At 50.1% G+C, this 16,342-nt stretch overlaps 1 protein-coding gene across 4 annotated transcripts in view; it reads left to right on the top strand.

Moving 5' to 3' along the window:
• Positions 1 to 16,342, top strand: part of Col18a1 (collagen type XVIII alpha 1 chain) — a 60,948-nt gene that overhangs the window by 24,351 nt on the left and 20,255 nt on the right. For all 4 annotated transcript variants that reach the window (XM_038341170.1, XM_038341169.1, XM_038341172.1 and 1 more), the window contains exons 3-14: positions 2,480 to 2,566; positions 4,509 to 4,565; positions 6,221 to 6,350; positions 10,270 to 10,340; positions 10,599 to 10,784; positions 11,862 to 11,888; positions 12,632 to 12,694; positions 12,798 to 12,875; positions 13,131 to 13,184; positions 13,334 to 13,492; positions 13,933 to 13,995; positions 14,759 to 14,785. In XM_038341170.1, the coding sequence (XP_038197098.1) occupies positions 2,480 to 2,566; positions 4,509 to 4,565; positions 6,221 to 6,350; positions 10,270 to 10,340; positions 10,599 to 10,784; positions 11,862 to 11,888; positions 12,632 to 12,694; positions 12,798 to 12,875; positions 13,131 to 13,184; positions 13,334 to 13,492; positions 13,933 to 13,995; positions 14,759 to 14,785 (1,002 nt within the window). The remainder of the gene's footprint in view (positions 1 to 2,479; positions 2,567 to 4,508; positions 4,566 to 6,220; positions 6,351 to 10,269; positions 10,341 to 10,598; positions 10,785 to 11,861; positions 11,889 to 12,631; positions 12,695 to 12,797; positions 12,876 to 13,130; positions 13,185 to 13,333; positions 13,493 to 13,932; positions 13,996 to 14,758; positions 14,786 to 16,342) is intronic.

Here is a 16,342-nt window from a genome sequence, read left to right as displayed (position 1 = left end):
CTGTTCCTCTGATCTTTTTAGGAGGTACAGATGCCAGTTCTGTATTTCCCCTGACCTAGAGGCCTCCCGAATCTCAGACAACCATAGCACATGGGATAGAGGACACGGAGTCCCCCCTGTCACAGTGTTGGTCCAGCAAGGTCAAGCCCTGTTTCTTGAGGCCCACAGGGTTCACATAGACTAGAGCTTTCTTCCTGTTGCTCCTTGCCAGACACTCTCGTCCTGTGACCTTGGAGAGGGCCTCGGTTTCTTGATGCCGAGTACATTGAAATCTGTGGCTTGTGAGGATGCGCTCTGTTGGCCCAAAGGCTTTGTAGGGATTCTGCCCCTGTCCTCAGGTGCCAGGGACTCTGTAGATTGTGGTGACTTTGGGAGAGAGTGGGGGTAGGCAGGTGGGGATAAAGAGCATGCAGTGGGACCTGTATAGTCTCACTAGTTTGGTTTAAGCAAGGGACACTAGTGTCAGGCCTCAGGGTATGTGTGTATCCCAGCTACTGAGGGCAGTACCTGGGAGAAGGTGGTCCCCACATCCTATCACATGGGTCACTGAGAGCAGCTTCTCAGTCTGCTGCTGTCGAGTGATGTCACCACCTCCCTCTCACATGCCTGGGGATAACCCAGTAGACATCAGTGTCAGATAGCATCAGATAATTGGCAGGATTGCAGGTATCTAAGGACCTGAAGCCACACCACCCTCAGCGTGGGCCTGCTGGGTGTTGCAGGTGTGAGTCCCATGTATGTACCAAGCTTGATTTCCATGTATGTACCTGGTATGATTCCCACATATGTACCTGGTATGATTCCCATGTATGTACCTGGTGTGATTCCCATGTATGTACCTAGCATGAGTCCCACGTATGTACCTGGCATGATTCCCACGTATGTACCTGGTGTGATGTACCCCATGTGTGTATGCTTGTTCATGGCCGATGAAGGCCTTGCCCTGGCTGGAAATGACCAAGTCAAAGTGTTTGTGGTGTACAGGGCTCTCCTGAAGCCTGCCTCCCTCTCCCCTACCATAACCATCTAGCAAGCCAAGCTGTGCATATACGTGTGTGTGTGTGTGTGTGTGTGTGTGTGTGTGTGTGAAAGAGAGAGAGAGACCTATGCAAGCATACATGTACACATACACACACGCATACACATACACTTTGCTATCCTCAAAACTGGGAAGAATTGTGAAACTTGGTTCAGGGTAGACCTAGCCCCAAGTGGCTTTGACCCAATGGGCAGTGTTGGGGGAAATATTTCTCAGAGAATTCAGACTGAAGCAAGCTTTGAGATGAGAAGAGATGAGGGGGAACATCAAGCCTCAGGGACATCCACCTGGGGATGGAGGTGGGACTGTTAATTGTCCCTTGTGGGGGACAGGGAGGTGTGGTTAAGTATCAGCTGATGAAAACATCTGTATTGGGGACATTCCCTGGAATAAATAGGATACCAGACTAGTCAACGCAGCATGGGCCAGCCATCGCTGACTCCTGCAAGGCTCCCAAGCTAGGGTAATGGCTACATTTTCAAATGGCCGGAAGAATCAAGAAGTTGTATTGTGATGTGTGAAACTGGGTATGGAATTCAGATTTCAGTGTCTCCATGCCAAGTTTTGTTAGGACATTCACACCCTTCCCTTAGTGTTGATATGTATTGTTCACACATGCAGGCTGAAAAGCCAGAGAGAGACACTCCCCCTCGGGCCACATAGAAGTCTGCCCACCTCCATCCACTCAGTTCTGGCTGTGATAGGAGTCTAGAAAATCTCTTTGGAAATGAGGAAGTGCGGTCTCTATTTAGTAAACTGAAATTAGCGTAATAGAGTACAATCAAAGTAAGAACATAAACACGGGGAAAGTGCGTGTGAACTCTAGCATATCCTGTGGGAAGCTTTCAGGGTGCCCTCAGACAGACACCCTGGAGCCTGCATAAGAGCCAGCGATCTAGGCAGGAAGTGTGAGATGCGGCCACGTTTGTTGTTGGGTGCATCTGATCCTCATGGCCTCCCTTGTCTTGGCCCAGAAACTGCCACAACTTGAAAGCCATTGAATGAGTCTGCTCCTTAGTCTTCTTGACAAAAGGGAGCTTCCCTGGTAGCATCAGGCTAGGCTGGGGGCCAGCACGAGTCAGAAGCTCTGCCCAAGCACCTGTCTCCAGGGCCCCAGGGTCTTACTCTCTCTCCCTATTTTTGTAACCGAATATCTGACCAGGAACCACTTAAGAAAAGAAGGCAAGTGTTTATTTTGGCTTTGCAGTTTGGGAGGTGTCTGTGACATGATGGGGGAGCAAGACTGAGGCAGCTGGTCACATTGCAGCCAGGAAACAGAGCAGGGCTGGAAAGTGTCAATCCCAATTCAGTGAGCCTCCGCCTCCTAAAGATTCCACCACCTTCCCAAACAGTGCCACCAGCTGGCAACTGAGGGGCCCAACACCTGATCCGTTGAGCAACATTTCATTTTCAAACTAATGACCTTCTGCCTCCCTCCAGGGGAAGATCTCAGAGCTGAAGATACGACAGAACCCCCGGGTGAGCCCTGTGCACTGCTTGGATGAAGATGACGATGATGAAGACAGGGTGAGTGGCTGGGGGCGGGGTGGGTATCTCCCCCCTGTGAGCAAGGGTCCCAGAGTGATATGCTGGGAAAAGCCAAAAGATGCCAGTAGGGTACCAGGAACCTATGTGTTGTTCAGACACCACTCCTTGCCTTAACTTTCGATTTTAGACAACCTGGAGAATGTAATGTCAGAGACCACGTCACAGCGACACAGTGTGATGGACAGGTCACACTGTGGAAAGTGCATACGTGCTTGGTTGTGTGTATGTTCATATGCTATGTTTGATGTGTGTTTATGGGGGTGTGTCTGTCTGTTGTGTGATTGTGTGTAGCTCTTGATGTACTGTGTGTGTCTTTTGTATGGTACAAAAAGTCTTTGTATTTTTTTCTGCTTGCTGTGTATGTGCCTTTGTTTTTTATCTGCTGTTATCTTTATGCTGTGTGTTTTCTTTCTGTACAGTGCAACTATTATATGTGTAGTATATGAGCCTAGTAGTCTGTGTGTTTCTCTGTGTGTTGCTGGTGTGTTTGTTTTCGGTGTGCTGGGCATCTTTCATGTGTGATCTGTATGCACTGTACCTCTGTGTGTCCCTGTTTTCTGTGTGTGCATGTGTACAATATCATGACACCCGAGGAAAACAATCTACTGTTGCCAGAGGACAGGATTGGGGTGTGTCCCAATGGAGATAGCACAAGACAACACCCCAGTCACCAGTTCCTCTTGGGCAGAGCCTGGCTCTATGTTGGAATGCCAAAATGTTGTTTGTCTTGGCTCTTTTGGGGGCCCACCACCCAGCTCCCAAATAAATTACACATGGAGGTTTATTATTGCTTATAAATGGCTGGCCTTAGCTTGGCTTATTTCTAGCCAGATTTTTTTAACTTAAATTATCCCATCTACCTTTTGCCTCTGGGCTTTTTCCTTTTCTTACTTCTGTAATCTCCCTTTCACTCTTACTCCATGGCTAACTGGGTGGCTGATTGGGTCGCTAACTGGGTGGCTGGGTGGCTGGGTGGCTGGGTGGCTGAGTGACTGGCCCCTAGTGTTCTCACCTTGTTCTCTTGCTCCTCCTTCTCGTCCTCCCTAATTTCTCCTTCTATTTATCCTCTCTGCCTGCCAGCCCCGCCTATCCTCGCTCCTGCCTCACTATTGACCATTCAGCTCTTTATTAGACCATCAGGTGTTTTAGACAGGTGAAGAATCACAGCTTCACAGGGTTAAACAAATGCTATATAAAGAATGTAACACATCTTTGCATCATTAAACAAACGTTCTACAGTATAAGCAAATGTAACACATCTTAAAATAATATTCTACAACAGCTATTACCTTTTCCAGGAGAAAAATCAGAGATGTGACTGGCTTCTGTCTAGTACCAGTCTCTAGTGCATGGGTAACGTTCACTCATGAGCATGCCATTCGGTGGGCGTGACACATGCTGCACGTGCTGGGTGTCTGCAAGTCCATCCCTCCTGGGCCACCTTGACATCATGATGTCACTATGGGCTCTATGGGCCCAGGTAGTATTTCTTCTTTGGGTTTATATTAAGTTATCCACCTTGGCAAGAGGAAGGGCTGGCCCCTGGCTTCCCCGAGCTCCTGGAGGCTGTAGGGAAGGGAGAGCATGAGAGCTGCCTGTCCGGGCAGATGATGGGTGGGGACATTATTGTGACGTACGTACACTCCACGTATGCTTCTTCGGTGTCAGCCTGGACTGGGGCAGCTTCCTACCTCCCTTGCCTGTCCCCTAGGGATGGCGAGGACGGGCCAATCATGTCACAGAGCAAGAGTGCACAAGCCTGATCTGCAACCTTCTGGTCTACAACCAGCCCCTCCTGGCTTGCCCGAGCAGCAAGTCTGACTGATTTCGACCCAGGAGGAGTCTTATTTGCTGTCCAGTTGCTATTCTGTCGTGGGACTTCTGGTCCTGACTTCTTCTTCACTTCTCTCACACCCTGTAGGCATCTGGAGACTTTGGAAGTGGTTTTGAAGAAAGCAGCAAGCCACACAGGGAGGAGGTGAGTGCCTGTAGGTGGTGAGGCCATCCCTTGGTTCAGGCAAGGGAGGGGAAATATGGTCTGTGCATAGTGTGTATAAGTGTGCACGACATCCCAGCAGTCCTGCTGTCATGCAAGTACATGCCCAGCAGGGAGGCACCAGTCTGAGGCTGATCTTGTATCCCCCTCTGGCTCTGTTGCCTCTTGTCCTGAGCCAGAAACTCTCCCCCAAAGAGAGCTTTCTCATCAGCATTTTGATGATGCTGTTAGCTGGTATGGGACCATAACTGGTTTGTGTCTAACATGAGGACCAGACAAGTGACATTGTAGGGAAGTTTCTGGACAAGCCACATTGCATGCTTTTTCCAGTCCAGGGTCCCAAGAACACAGAAGGGACTCTAGATAGGAAAAGAATGTTTGAGTGAACTCCCTGGGGCCTCCAGCATCTAGTATGAAGAGCCTGTCTTTAAGGTGGACCTTGGATGTTAGGGCCAAGAAGACTGCAGAATGCTAAGTAGCCTAAGGATGGCCACCACAGCTAGAAGAGGTGCTGAGGCCCCCTTAATGTGTGGACGGGGGTAGGGACAGGCAAGTTTTAGGGATAGGGAATAGTCATCTGGAAATCTGGGACTACATTCTGTGTCCCTTGATGGTCATAAACTCTTCTCCTCACAGATGTGGATTAGATTTGCAAAACTCTGCTTCTATACACGGAGCCCTGGGCATGGCAGATGTTGGAAGCACAAATGTGCCTATGAGTGCCATGTCACAGCAGTACCGTCTTGTCTGTAGTTATTAGACCAGCTAATAACTAGCCTGGGCACTCATATCAGCCTTCCTTGTAACCTGCTCACTCCAGCCAGGAGCCTGATCCTGCTATCACAGGCCGTGACTGTGTGAGGGGTTCCCTGAAGGGCCTAGCCAATCCCTTCAAAGGGTGAAAGCTGCAGACCTCTGGTATCCCATGCCCGCCCTGGTCTGTGATCTCTGTGGTGACAGTGGCATCAAGAGTGTCCAGAGGAGTCCTTGTTCAAGCCCCAGCACTACCCCAGCCTAGATATTTTCCATCTACCTGGACCTCACTGTTACCGATAAGAAGTCATCAGCAATATAGGTCATGCTGCTGTGTGCCACCAGGTCCCCTGAGTGAGTTTGAAACTGGCACAAGGCAGAGGAACTGCAGGGTAGACCAGCAGCCTCCATTAGAACAATAAGAAGTCAATGCTGGGCCAGTGCTTGGCTGGAGCTGAGGGAGAAGTCTCTGTCATGACCCTCCTTGAGAGCACACCTGCTCCATACACCCTACTGTGATACCCGAGGACCCTACTTTAGGCATTGCTGATGTTCTCCAGCCACAGGAAGTATCTGTACTAGGCCCAGAAAGGCTCTTTGTTCCTGGTCCTCTGGCAATGTCAAGTTTTGGGAATTAAGGACTATTGAGGTGTAGGACCCAGCCTCCAGGCTGATGAAAACCTTCAGCAGATAGCTCTGCAGAAAGTCCTGGCGATTCATCTCAACTAGAGTGTGATGGTTTCCTCATCTTCCTCAAAATCCTGTCAAGCAACCCATTTCATAAGCTGTAAACCCCAAAGCCAGATGGAACTGCCAGCTCATACATGCACGGGATAGTTGTGCTTCTGAATAACACAGCCATGTTTCCTGATCTCCTCTTGCAGGATATAAATCTAGCACCCAGGCTCCCCCAGCCACCCCCTGTCACTTCCCCACCCCTGGCTGGAGGCAGCACCACAGAAGATTCTAGAACAGAAGGAACGGAGGAAGAAACCACGGTAGAGTCTATAGGAGGTAAACCTTTTCTAGATGTGCTCTGTGTGTATGTGAGTGTGTGTGTATATGTGTGGTGTGTATGTGCATGTGTGTGTTTATATGTGTGTGTATGTGTGTGTATGCATGTGTGTATGTGTGTGAGTGTGTATGTACATATGTGAGTGTGTATGTATGTGTGAGTGTGTATGTTTGTATGTGAGTGTGTATATATGTGTGTGTGTGTATGTGTATATGTGAGTGTGTATGTATATGTATGTGTGTGTGTGTGTATTAGATGAAGACTGCATCAGGGCCAGCACTGTCCCCACCTGCTGCCCTTCTGCCGTCTAAGAAGGTCCTGTTGAGGCAGGTTTCTGGCTGGGCCCCAGGAGAATTCTGAACTAGGTAGTTGTGCCATGCCCTTCATCAGGCTCTCTCTGTATTGTCTTTGTCTGTCGTGTGTAGGAACCTTTCCAGATGTGCCATCTCCTGGTTCAGGGCCATCAGGTTTGCTAAGCTTATAAATTAGTCCAAGAGAGGAGAGATGTAGGGGAAAATACATCCTTAGTCCAGGCTGTGCCACAGGTCAGTACATAGGGTGATGTATGTCTCACACGGAAGCCACTGTCTGGGCGACGTGCACAAGGCTCCCGGTCTGTCAGCTATGAATGGTGTGTCTTGGGCTGTTCTCTGCGTTGCTGATTACAGACCTGGTAACATAGCAGCATAAGTGCCTCCTTCCAGCTCTGTTGGACTGAAGCGCAGTGGAGTCTATGAAAGTCTCTGGGAGTCCCCAGGGCTTCCATAGGTTCTAAGGAGAACAGGCTCCAGCTCCTCCTGATGCTGACAGTACCCAAGTACTCCCAGTGATTTCCACTGCTTGCCAGCCATGGCTGCCTTTGTTAACCCACAAGTCAAGCAAGGCTGGAAAGTAGCCACTATGTCCATCTTGAGGACCTGGCGATGGGCGTATGCACTATGTCTGGTTTGAGGACCTGGCGATGGGCGTATGCGCTATGTCCAGCTTGAGGTGGCTTCAGAGGATGTTGTTCTGGGTCTTCTGTCTCAGCTGCTGCTGAGCCATTTGTGAATGATTTGTGTGTTTACTACTCACCCCAGTATGTGGGAGTCTCTGCACCTCACCTCAGTGAGGTCATTAGACATGGCTGTTATGGATGTGAGGCGGCCTGCCCTGTGCTCTCGTTTGTTTCTGTGATAACCAGCATCTTTTCATGGCTTATGTCTCAATAGATGTCTAGATCTTATGCCAAAGTTTAATGGGCTGTATGATTTCTCACTGTTCAATTTTGAGAGTTCCTTATGTATTCTGGATTTAAACACAGTCATTGTCTTCTTCATATTATCTCTTTCCCTTTCTTTCCTTTCTTTGTTTTTTTCAAGACAGGGTTTCTCTGTATAGCCCTGGCTGTCCTAGAACTCACTCTGCAGACCAGGCTGGTTTGAACTCAGAGAACTGCCTGCCTCTGCCTCCCAGTGCTAAGATTAAAGGCGTGTGCCACCACTGCCTGACTCCCTTTTTTCTTCATCTCCTCCTACCCTACCCTCTGAGGATATGGATATATACCTATATCTATATAAATATCTATATGTAATACATAAATATATAGATATAACATCTCTCTCTCTATATATATAGAGATAGATAGATAGATAGATAGATAGATAGATAGATAGATAGATGTCTCCATGTACGTGTGAGTGATTGTGTGTGTGTAAGCATGTGTTAAGCCGGTCTTGAACTTCTGACCTTCCTGTCTTTGCTTCTCAAGTGCTAGGATTACAGGTGTGAGCCACAATATTCACCTTCATCTTCTTAACAGCATCTTTAGAAAAGCCCAACTTTCTAATTTTTGCTGAAATTCAAAGATCTCACTTCTAGTGTCACCTGAAACTCTGCCCAAGGTGGTCCAAAGACCTACTTTCAGTCTTTAAAAACCTGTTTCCCAACTTCTGTCACTGTTAAAGCTCCCTTTCCCCTGCTGAGCCGACTCTGAGATGTGCGGCATCAGCCTCCCACACTTGAGTCTATTTCCAGTCTCTCTTCTGTGCTGTAGATCTCCACGCCCATCTTTCTGTACCATCCTGTCTGTTGCCCACCTCTCTGAGCCATGGCTCTCCCTGTCTGTCTTGGCCGCGTGTTGCCACATCGCAGAGAAGAAAAAGCCTGCTGGAGTTTCACTGGGGCAGAGAAATGACTCTTGAGACCTGTTGTTGCCTTTTCTTTGATTTCCCTTAGCCATGTTTGCACAGGTTTAAATGCCCCCTAAGGCAGTGCTTTTTAGGTTTGCAGAACCTGAAGTTCCAGGAAAGCTTTGCTGCTGCACGGAGAGCCCATGCTGCCCTCTTGTGGTCAAACACAGCAGTGGCTCCTGCAGGTGGGGCAGTTTGGCTGTGGTGGTTGGGGAGGCTGGGTCATCCTGATCTCCTTACTATGCAGATGATGAACCCATGACCTGCTGTGGGCAAAGTCCATCAGCAGCGCCCCTCCCCCAGAGAACCATGTCAGCCCTAGAGGCTAGGAGCTGCATTCCCTAGAGCCCTGAGAATGAGTAAGGGGCCTGAGCATGCTGTTTGTGCAGCTCATGGGACGTCCACTAGTTTGACCAATCCTCATTTGTGGCTACAGATCCTATATCCTGCTAGGACTGAGTTTAGCCGTGAATAACTGTGTGAACATCAATTCTAACCCAAGATGGCCCAGCCAAGGAGCACTAGATGCCTCTAAATAGTAGAAACTCTAATTAGAGACCTATTTGGTCTCTAAGAGGTGTGACATGTTGGCATGATAAAAATTTATACTATCTGCTGCTAGTGAGATGTCATTAAGATCTGCCTGCAGGTATCACCCTACAACCCTCTTATTAATCACTAGGGAATGGTACTCCGTATTTTTCGGGAAGGACCTATCTTGTGGTTCTAGTGAGGACAGGCTCCTGAGGGAAGGCAAAGGAAGGAATGACAACTGCTATTGATGGCCAACTTCTATTTCAGGCTTGGGGTCAGCCACGTTTCTGTGGCATTTTCTATCTCTGACCTTAGAAGTGTTACTTGTTTATGCACATCTGTAAGACCCACTCTAAGCTCAAAGGCCGTCCAAAACCCAGTAGCAGGCTCACTGGACCGAACATTGGCTCCAGCAGGGCTTGCGTGTTGGATACATATAAAGACATGGAACCAGCATAGCAGGAGATCCTGGTTTGGCATCTTCATGGTTACTGTTCTCAGAGGAGAAGCCAGGGGAGTGTGGACCATTTATCAAGTCACTGCTCCTTTATCAAGGTTGGATCCCTGAACGTGACCGTGACCGACTTGTGAAGGAGAGCCTTGCCCTCGTGAAACACCACAGTCTTCGAGTCAGAAGTCATAGCAAATGCCACAAATGTCCAGACAGTTCTGCAGAAGAAGTGGCGTGTGTGTGTGTATGTGTGTGAATTCACCACTGTGTGTGTGCATATGTATGTCACACATGCCTTCGTGTGTCAGAGGCACCATGTGGATGGTGGGTTCTAGGTGAGCCTCTGCGGTTCATCTCAGAATTGCTGTTGGCTTTCTGTTTTTCAAATTGCATGTTGGAAGAGGAGAACGTGGTAAGAAGGAGTTTTGCTGGAGAGGTGTTAAAACAAACCCAGGCATCTTCTAGAGGGCTTCGGTTGTCACTGGACTTACTTTAAATGGCTGTAGTGACTTTGGTTCTCTCTCCTGTTGCCCATGTTAGGTGGCCATTGCCACTCACCATTCCCCTGGTCCCTGTCCTCAGGGGTTTTGGTGGGTGGAAAGGCAAATGGTTTTTCTCATAGCCTCATCCCTGGGGCTTATTTTATTTTATTTTATTTTTGTCCCCGGGGCTCTTGCTGGGTAGAGAAGCAAAGCTTGGGCAGTAAAGCCAAGAACCTGGGGCTGCTTGAAGCTTGACCATGCCACCTCTATCTCTTCCCAGCTGAGACCCTTCCTGGCACAAGCGGTACATGGGAAGAGAGTGTCCAGAATCATGGAGGTGGCTTGATAAAGGTGAGGCCACTTCCCCATGACCTTGTCCCAGTGCACCTGGGAGCCCTCAGTGGTTTCAAGGCTTTTCACTGTGACTTGACCTCAGGTCCATACTCCCTCCCCTGACCTGCTGCCCTGCGCTCTACAATGCTTCTACCCCCAACCTGCACCTCCATATTCCCTGGAAGCCTGAGACTCAGTCCCCTGAGAAAGTAGCAGCAGCATGAGGGGGGACACTAGTATGCAGATTATGGCAGCCAATATCCTCTTTGTCTCTAGGGAGGTCTGAAGGGACAAAAGGGGGAGCCAGGCGCTCCAGGCTTACCAGGCCCAGCTGGGCCCCAGGGTCCTGCAGGCCCAGTGGTACAGAACCCCAGTGTACAACCTGTCCCTGGAGCACAAGGACCTCCAGGACCTCAGGGGCCACCAGGAAAGGATGGAGCTCCAGGAAGGGATGGTGAACCGGTGAGTCCTGGCCTCCCCTGTGATCTGGGCTGGAGCTGAGGTCTCTGACTGGGGCTGGTGGGAGAGTTGGTTGGGATCGGAGCAGCAGCATCCTTGGATGCTGGGATTTCTACCAGCCTTCTGCTGTGCACTGGAGCCTGAAGGTGGTTAGAGCCTGGTGGTTAGGGATGCCCAAGTCGACCCTGGGCCTAAACTCTACTGCAGAAGTGCTGGTTGTTGTGGGTCTGAGTCACTCAGAGATTTGCCATGACCATGAATGTATTTTACTAAAAGGAGGCTTTATTAAATAGTGGCGCCGGCTACTCATGGCTCCAGAACTGCAACCAAGAGCACTCCCAAGATGCAGCATCTAGTTATATTAATCCATGGCTTATGAAGTCAGACCTCACGCGATTAAATGTATTCTGTGTACATGTGGGCGGGGTCTAATTTTAACATATATGTCTTGCATTTGTCCTAGTCCTTGAGAAGAGTGAGCAAGTTTGATTACAAAAGCGGAAATAGCAGTTGGTCTTATGACCTATCTTATACTAGAACAACACATTTTACAAGATCAGTCCATTTAAGAATAGTCTTCGGGCTGGAGAAATGGCTCAGCGGTTAAGAGCACTGCCTGCTCTTCCAAAGGTCCTGAGTTCAATTCCCGGCAACCACATGGTGGCTCACAACCTGTAATGAGGTCTGGTGCCCTCTTCTGGCCTGAGGCACACACACTGACAGAATATTGTATACATAATAAATAAATAAATATTTTTTAAAAAAAAGAATAGTCTTCAACCTGTCTTTAATTCCAGCACTCAGGAGGCAGAGGCAGGTTGATCTCTGTTAGTTCGAGGCCAGCCTGGTCTACAGAACAAGTTCTAAAACACCAGGGCTATACAAAGAAGCCATGTCTCAAAAAATAAAAACAGAACAACAAGATACTTTCAATGTCTGGAGGAAAAAGGAAAGTGGGTGGCCAGGTTTACGTGTTAGAGGTATTTTTTTCACTTTTTGGTCTCTTTCTGTGCCCAGTCTTGTGTAGTGGCTTCAGGACAGTTTACATTCATAATGTCTTTCTTCTCTTGCACGTTACAGGGTGACCCTGGTGAAGATGGAAGACCAGTAAGTTGGCTTTTTCTCTGTACCAGACACTGTACCGTGTTTCCATGGGATCCGCAGGCCATCTGTATACACCACAGGGCCATGGTTTCCCAGAGAGGACACTGCAAAAAGGCGGCTTAGCTTGGGTTGTACTTTTGATCTAACTAACTACAGGTGGCTAAAGGCAGGCACAATGTGACTGCTGAAACCACAGAGTGTTGTTCCCAGATTTTCAGAGGGGCTAGGGTAAGGGCTCACAACAAAGAGTGGGGGGAAGTCGGAATGCAAGAGAGGGGCCGCCGCGCTGAGGAGATGGGGTCCCCCACGCTTCCAGAGTGGCCATAGGGAGCTCTTTGTGCCAGACAGAGCTGTGTTGAAAGTACACGCTGTCCAGGCTCAGTGCTAACCGGAGGTTCCCCTAAGCCCAATGTGTCCATTGTGTTTGCACAGACGCATGTGCATCCCATGCACACGCAGTAGAATTACCACTCTGCCACGGAGATCTGTGGTTCCCTTAGATGATTTCTCTCAAGAGGATGTGTGCCATCCATAGCCAGTGGTGTCACTTTTAAATCCTGCTTTCTTCCTCTGGGGTCGTCTCGGTGGCATGGCCTCTCCTGGTTTATTAGGCCTCCATGAATCCCCGAAGGGCTTGGCTCCTATCTAATCTCTGCTCCTGAATGAGAAGCTTTTGGGGCTCGAGATTCATTGTATGAAGGAAGAGAGGTGCTTCCCTCTGCCTAACTCCTATCCTTGTCTTCCAGGGTGACACTGGGCCTCAAGGCTTTCCAGGAACCCCAGGAGAAGTGGGCCCCAAGGGTGAGAAGGTACGTGTGTGCAGACCACAGCATGGCCCCTTTCCTGTCCAAGCTCCTAACTGAGAGTGGGGACCATGTGTCCTCAGTGTGACAGATTCGTCTTATGTCCCAGGGAGATCCTGGTGTTGGAGTTCAAGGACCTCCAGGACCTCCAGGGCCACCAGGACCCTCCTTCAGACAGGACAAGCTGGTAAGTTCCATCCTTGGCCTCCTCCACACCAGGTACCAGTACTCAACCCTACGAACCGGTTCCTGATAGTGCTGGCCCAAGAGTATGGGTACCTGCTGCAGGCTTGGGATGGTGGCCAGTCCATGGGGCAAAGCATGATGCCTCAGCTGCCATCGCAGGCATCTTTGGATGGTTAGGGGACAGCTGGGTGATGCTATCTGGTACTCAGGATGATGCATTTATGTCCTGTGGTGGCTTCTCTCACCCTTCCCTCAGACCTTCATTGACATGGAAGGATCCGGTTTCAGTGGTGATATGGAGAGCCTCAGGGTAAATGGCTGCACCCCACACCCACTGTCACTGGGCAGGATGTCTGAGACATCAGGGGGGACCCTTGGGGGGTGGGGCAAGACTAGCAGGGGATGTGATCATTGCCCAGCATGGCTATGTATTCTATGGACTGTATCTCTCGTGTCCAGGGCCCACGAGGCTTCCCTGGCCCCCCGGGACCCCCTGGTGTCCCAGGACTGCCTGGTGAACCAGGGCGCTTTGGGGTCAACAGTTCCTATGCTCCAGGACCTGCAGGCCTTCCTGGTGTGCCTGGGAAGGAAGGGCCCCCTGGATTTCCTGGCCCTCCGGTAAGTTCTGCTGCCTCCCCTCCCCAGAGCATCCTCTTGGCTAGGAACGGGGAGGGGAGAATCACATGAGGTCTCTCACTGGATCTACCTCAGGACTCCCATGCTCCAGTCTCCACATCTCAAGGTGGAGGCTGGTCTCATTTTGGGTCACTCTCAGGATGGGGGGGTAGGCTACCCTCTAGTTCTAGGGGTACTGACACACTAGGTGACTCTGGGACACACATTTACCCGCTCTAGACCGAATGGATGCATGAGCTTCCCTCCCACCTTAGTTTCCCCAGCATAATCAGCAGCTCCAATAAAGAACACACACAGTGGCTTCTACACTGTACCTTCTGAGCTGTGCATATACCTGGGGGGGTTATATCCTGGCTCTTGGGAAGGCTGAGTGCTCACCATGGATCCTGTTCACCCCATCTCTTTGTTCTTCTGTCCCCCAGGGACCTCCAGGTCCTCCAGGCAAAGAGGGCCCACCGGGAGTGGCCGGCCAGAAAGGCAGTGTTGTAAGTCAACTCCTATGGTGTAACTCAGCACACACTTGTAGCCAGTGGGTGGTGAGCACTGCATGCTTGGGGTCTGTGGAGAGTGTGTGCCATAGGGTGAGCCCATGGACATAGCCTGCATCCTCGGCTTAGGAAGATTCTTAGTCGTGGGGCCAGCAGGGCTCGGGTTCAAGTCAGGGTCTCCATATGTGTCTTACCACTACAGATGGACCACCAACTTAGGGGTCGGCCCTTCATTTGGTTTGAAAGGCTGATTTCAGGTTTCAGCGTAGTTGGGTTGATAGACGTCTTCAAAGGCCGGCCAATCTCTGCTGACCACAATCTACTGTGGTCTCGGGCTGCCTGGGGAGGGGGGTCAGATGGAGAGCTGCTCCCACTACTTCCTGGGATGGGATGAGGAAGACCCACATGCTTGGGGGAGCATCAGAAGGTCCTTTTAAATGGACTATTCCCAGAACTTGTCTCTGCTTTTAACTAAGCCTAACCGGCTCCCCTGCTCGGGAGGTGTTCTGAGAGGCATTCATGGAGCTGGTGGGCTTAGGTGCTCTGGCCTTGGGCTCTCTGGGCTCCCCTCCCTGCTGAGCTTCCCAGGGAGGAACAAGGAAGGGGGCAGGAACAGGCCCAGAGAACACTAGAGTCAGCATAAACCAAAGACAGGACCCTTTGAAGGCAGGCACTCACCACGGGGTTCTTGGTTTGTTTTTCTTTGATTGCTACATACATGTCTGAATTTATTGTCATCCTATCCTTTTTTTCCCCATAGGGCGAGGTGGGCATCCCAGGACCCAAGGTACGAGTCAGTTTTCATTCTGGCAGAGTTGGGGCTACCTGCTTGATAAAAGTATTCAGGCAGGATGTAGGGGGCACCCAGCCAGTGAATGCATAGTCTGTGTGTGTGTGTGTGTGTGTGTGTGTGTGTGCGCGCGCGGCTATATCCACTCAGTTCTGTTCTGAGAATGCTACGGAACCAGAGGTGGGTTTAGAAATGAGCTCCTCCAAGTAGGCAGGTACAAGAGAAGGCTCCCTGGGAACGTCTGGGGTACCTCATCCAGGTACCTCAGGATCATAGCTGCCCAGTTCATCATGGTCCTTAGTGGCACTCCCAGGATCCTCACCCATTGTTGCACAGGGAATGCCATGCTGGCTCTCCTGTGTTCTGAGAGGCATCCTGGCCGGTGTTCAAAGAAAAGGCTGGAGCTGATAGAAGAATCCAGTGGGGGAGAGACGGGAGCAACAGGAGCATCAGAGGGTAGACGAACATGTCAGAAAGAAATAAGAGATGGGCTGGCGTGGGCTGAGTATGTAAATCTGCACGCACGCTTGTTTCTCTGCTGCATGCACGTGTCTCTGCTCAAGACACTGGTATCTGCACTCACGTGCTCCCGTCTGTACACGTGCACGCCCTTGTATCTGTTCACACACACACACAAGAAGAGTCTTCAAGGATAAATAAATGAAGTTTTACTGAGGTTAAAGAGGAAGGTTAAAGAGTGAACTGCTGTACTAGGTACCCACCTGAAATGGAGTAGCTACATCCATAGCTGGAGATCCCACACCCACATAGATGCCTGTATCCTCATTCTTTCCAAAGGTGCCCAAAGGTAGCATCTTGTGTAGCCCAGGCTGTCTTTGAACTCAGCTAGACCCTTTATAAGAAGGTTCATGCCAAGCGAGGCTGCCTGTGTTCCAGCTGGGTTCAGGACATCTCTCATACAGTCACACGTGCCTCTCAGCAGCCCAGGAGAGAATGGTGGTGGTCTCAGTTCCCACTTCATAGAGGTGACTTGGCCGCCAGCAGGGTCCCTGGGGCATGCTGGCCCACCAGGTCCAACTTCAGGGCTAACCTGCTTGGAGTAGGGCTTTCTGAATCAGGGCCTCCCTGCCTGAGCGCCAAGTCCCTGCCTCAGTCTGCCTTCTTGATCTGGTCCCTCAGACTCCTAGACAAGTCCTGTGTTTGCTTCTGCTCCCCAAGTTCTTCAAACTCGCAAAGTCATAGTAACACCTGTGCCTACATTACCCCAAGCACTTGGTGGCTACAGGGTCCCCTGCAGACCCACCCTGAACCTTGCTCTCCCTGTACCTTCCAGTGGCCTGTCCCTCCTCCTTACCTGCTTTATCTGCTTCTTGCGATCCCCGTTTTCAACTGTCAAAGAGCTGGGACCCAAGGTTACAGGCCATGGTGGACAGCCTGCTTTGTGATTCTTGAGCTGTGGCCAAAGCCATGACGTCAGGCTTGTGCGCCTGTGAATCTCACTTGACCGTGTTGTTTTAAGTCAGTGAATTGCCTGTATGGCTTTTGTGGCAGGTGATTTATCTTTGGGTTTTCAGGTTTTTGAAAAGCATTGCA

The sequence above is a fragment of the Arvicola amphibius genome, chromosome 9 (assembly GCF_903992535.2).
Source record: "Arvicola amphibius chromosome 9, mArvAmp1.2, whole genome shotgun sequence".
Lineage (NCBI taxonomy): Eukaryota > Metazoa > Chordata > Mammalia > Rodentia > Cricetidae > Arvicola > Arvicola amphibius.
The sequence above is the reverse complement of the archived record's forward strand: the minus strand, read 5'-3'. Positions and strand labels throughout refer to the sequence as shown.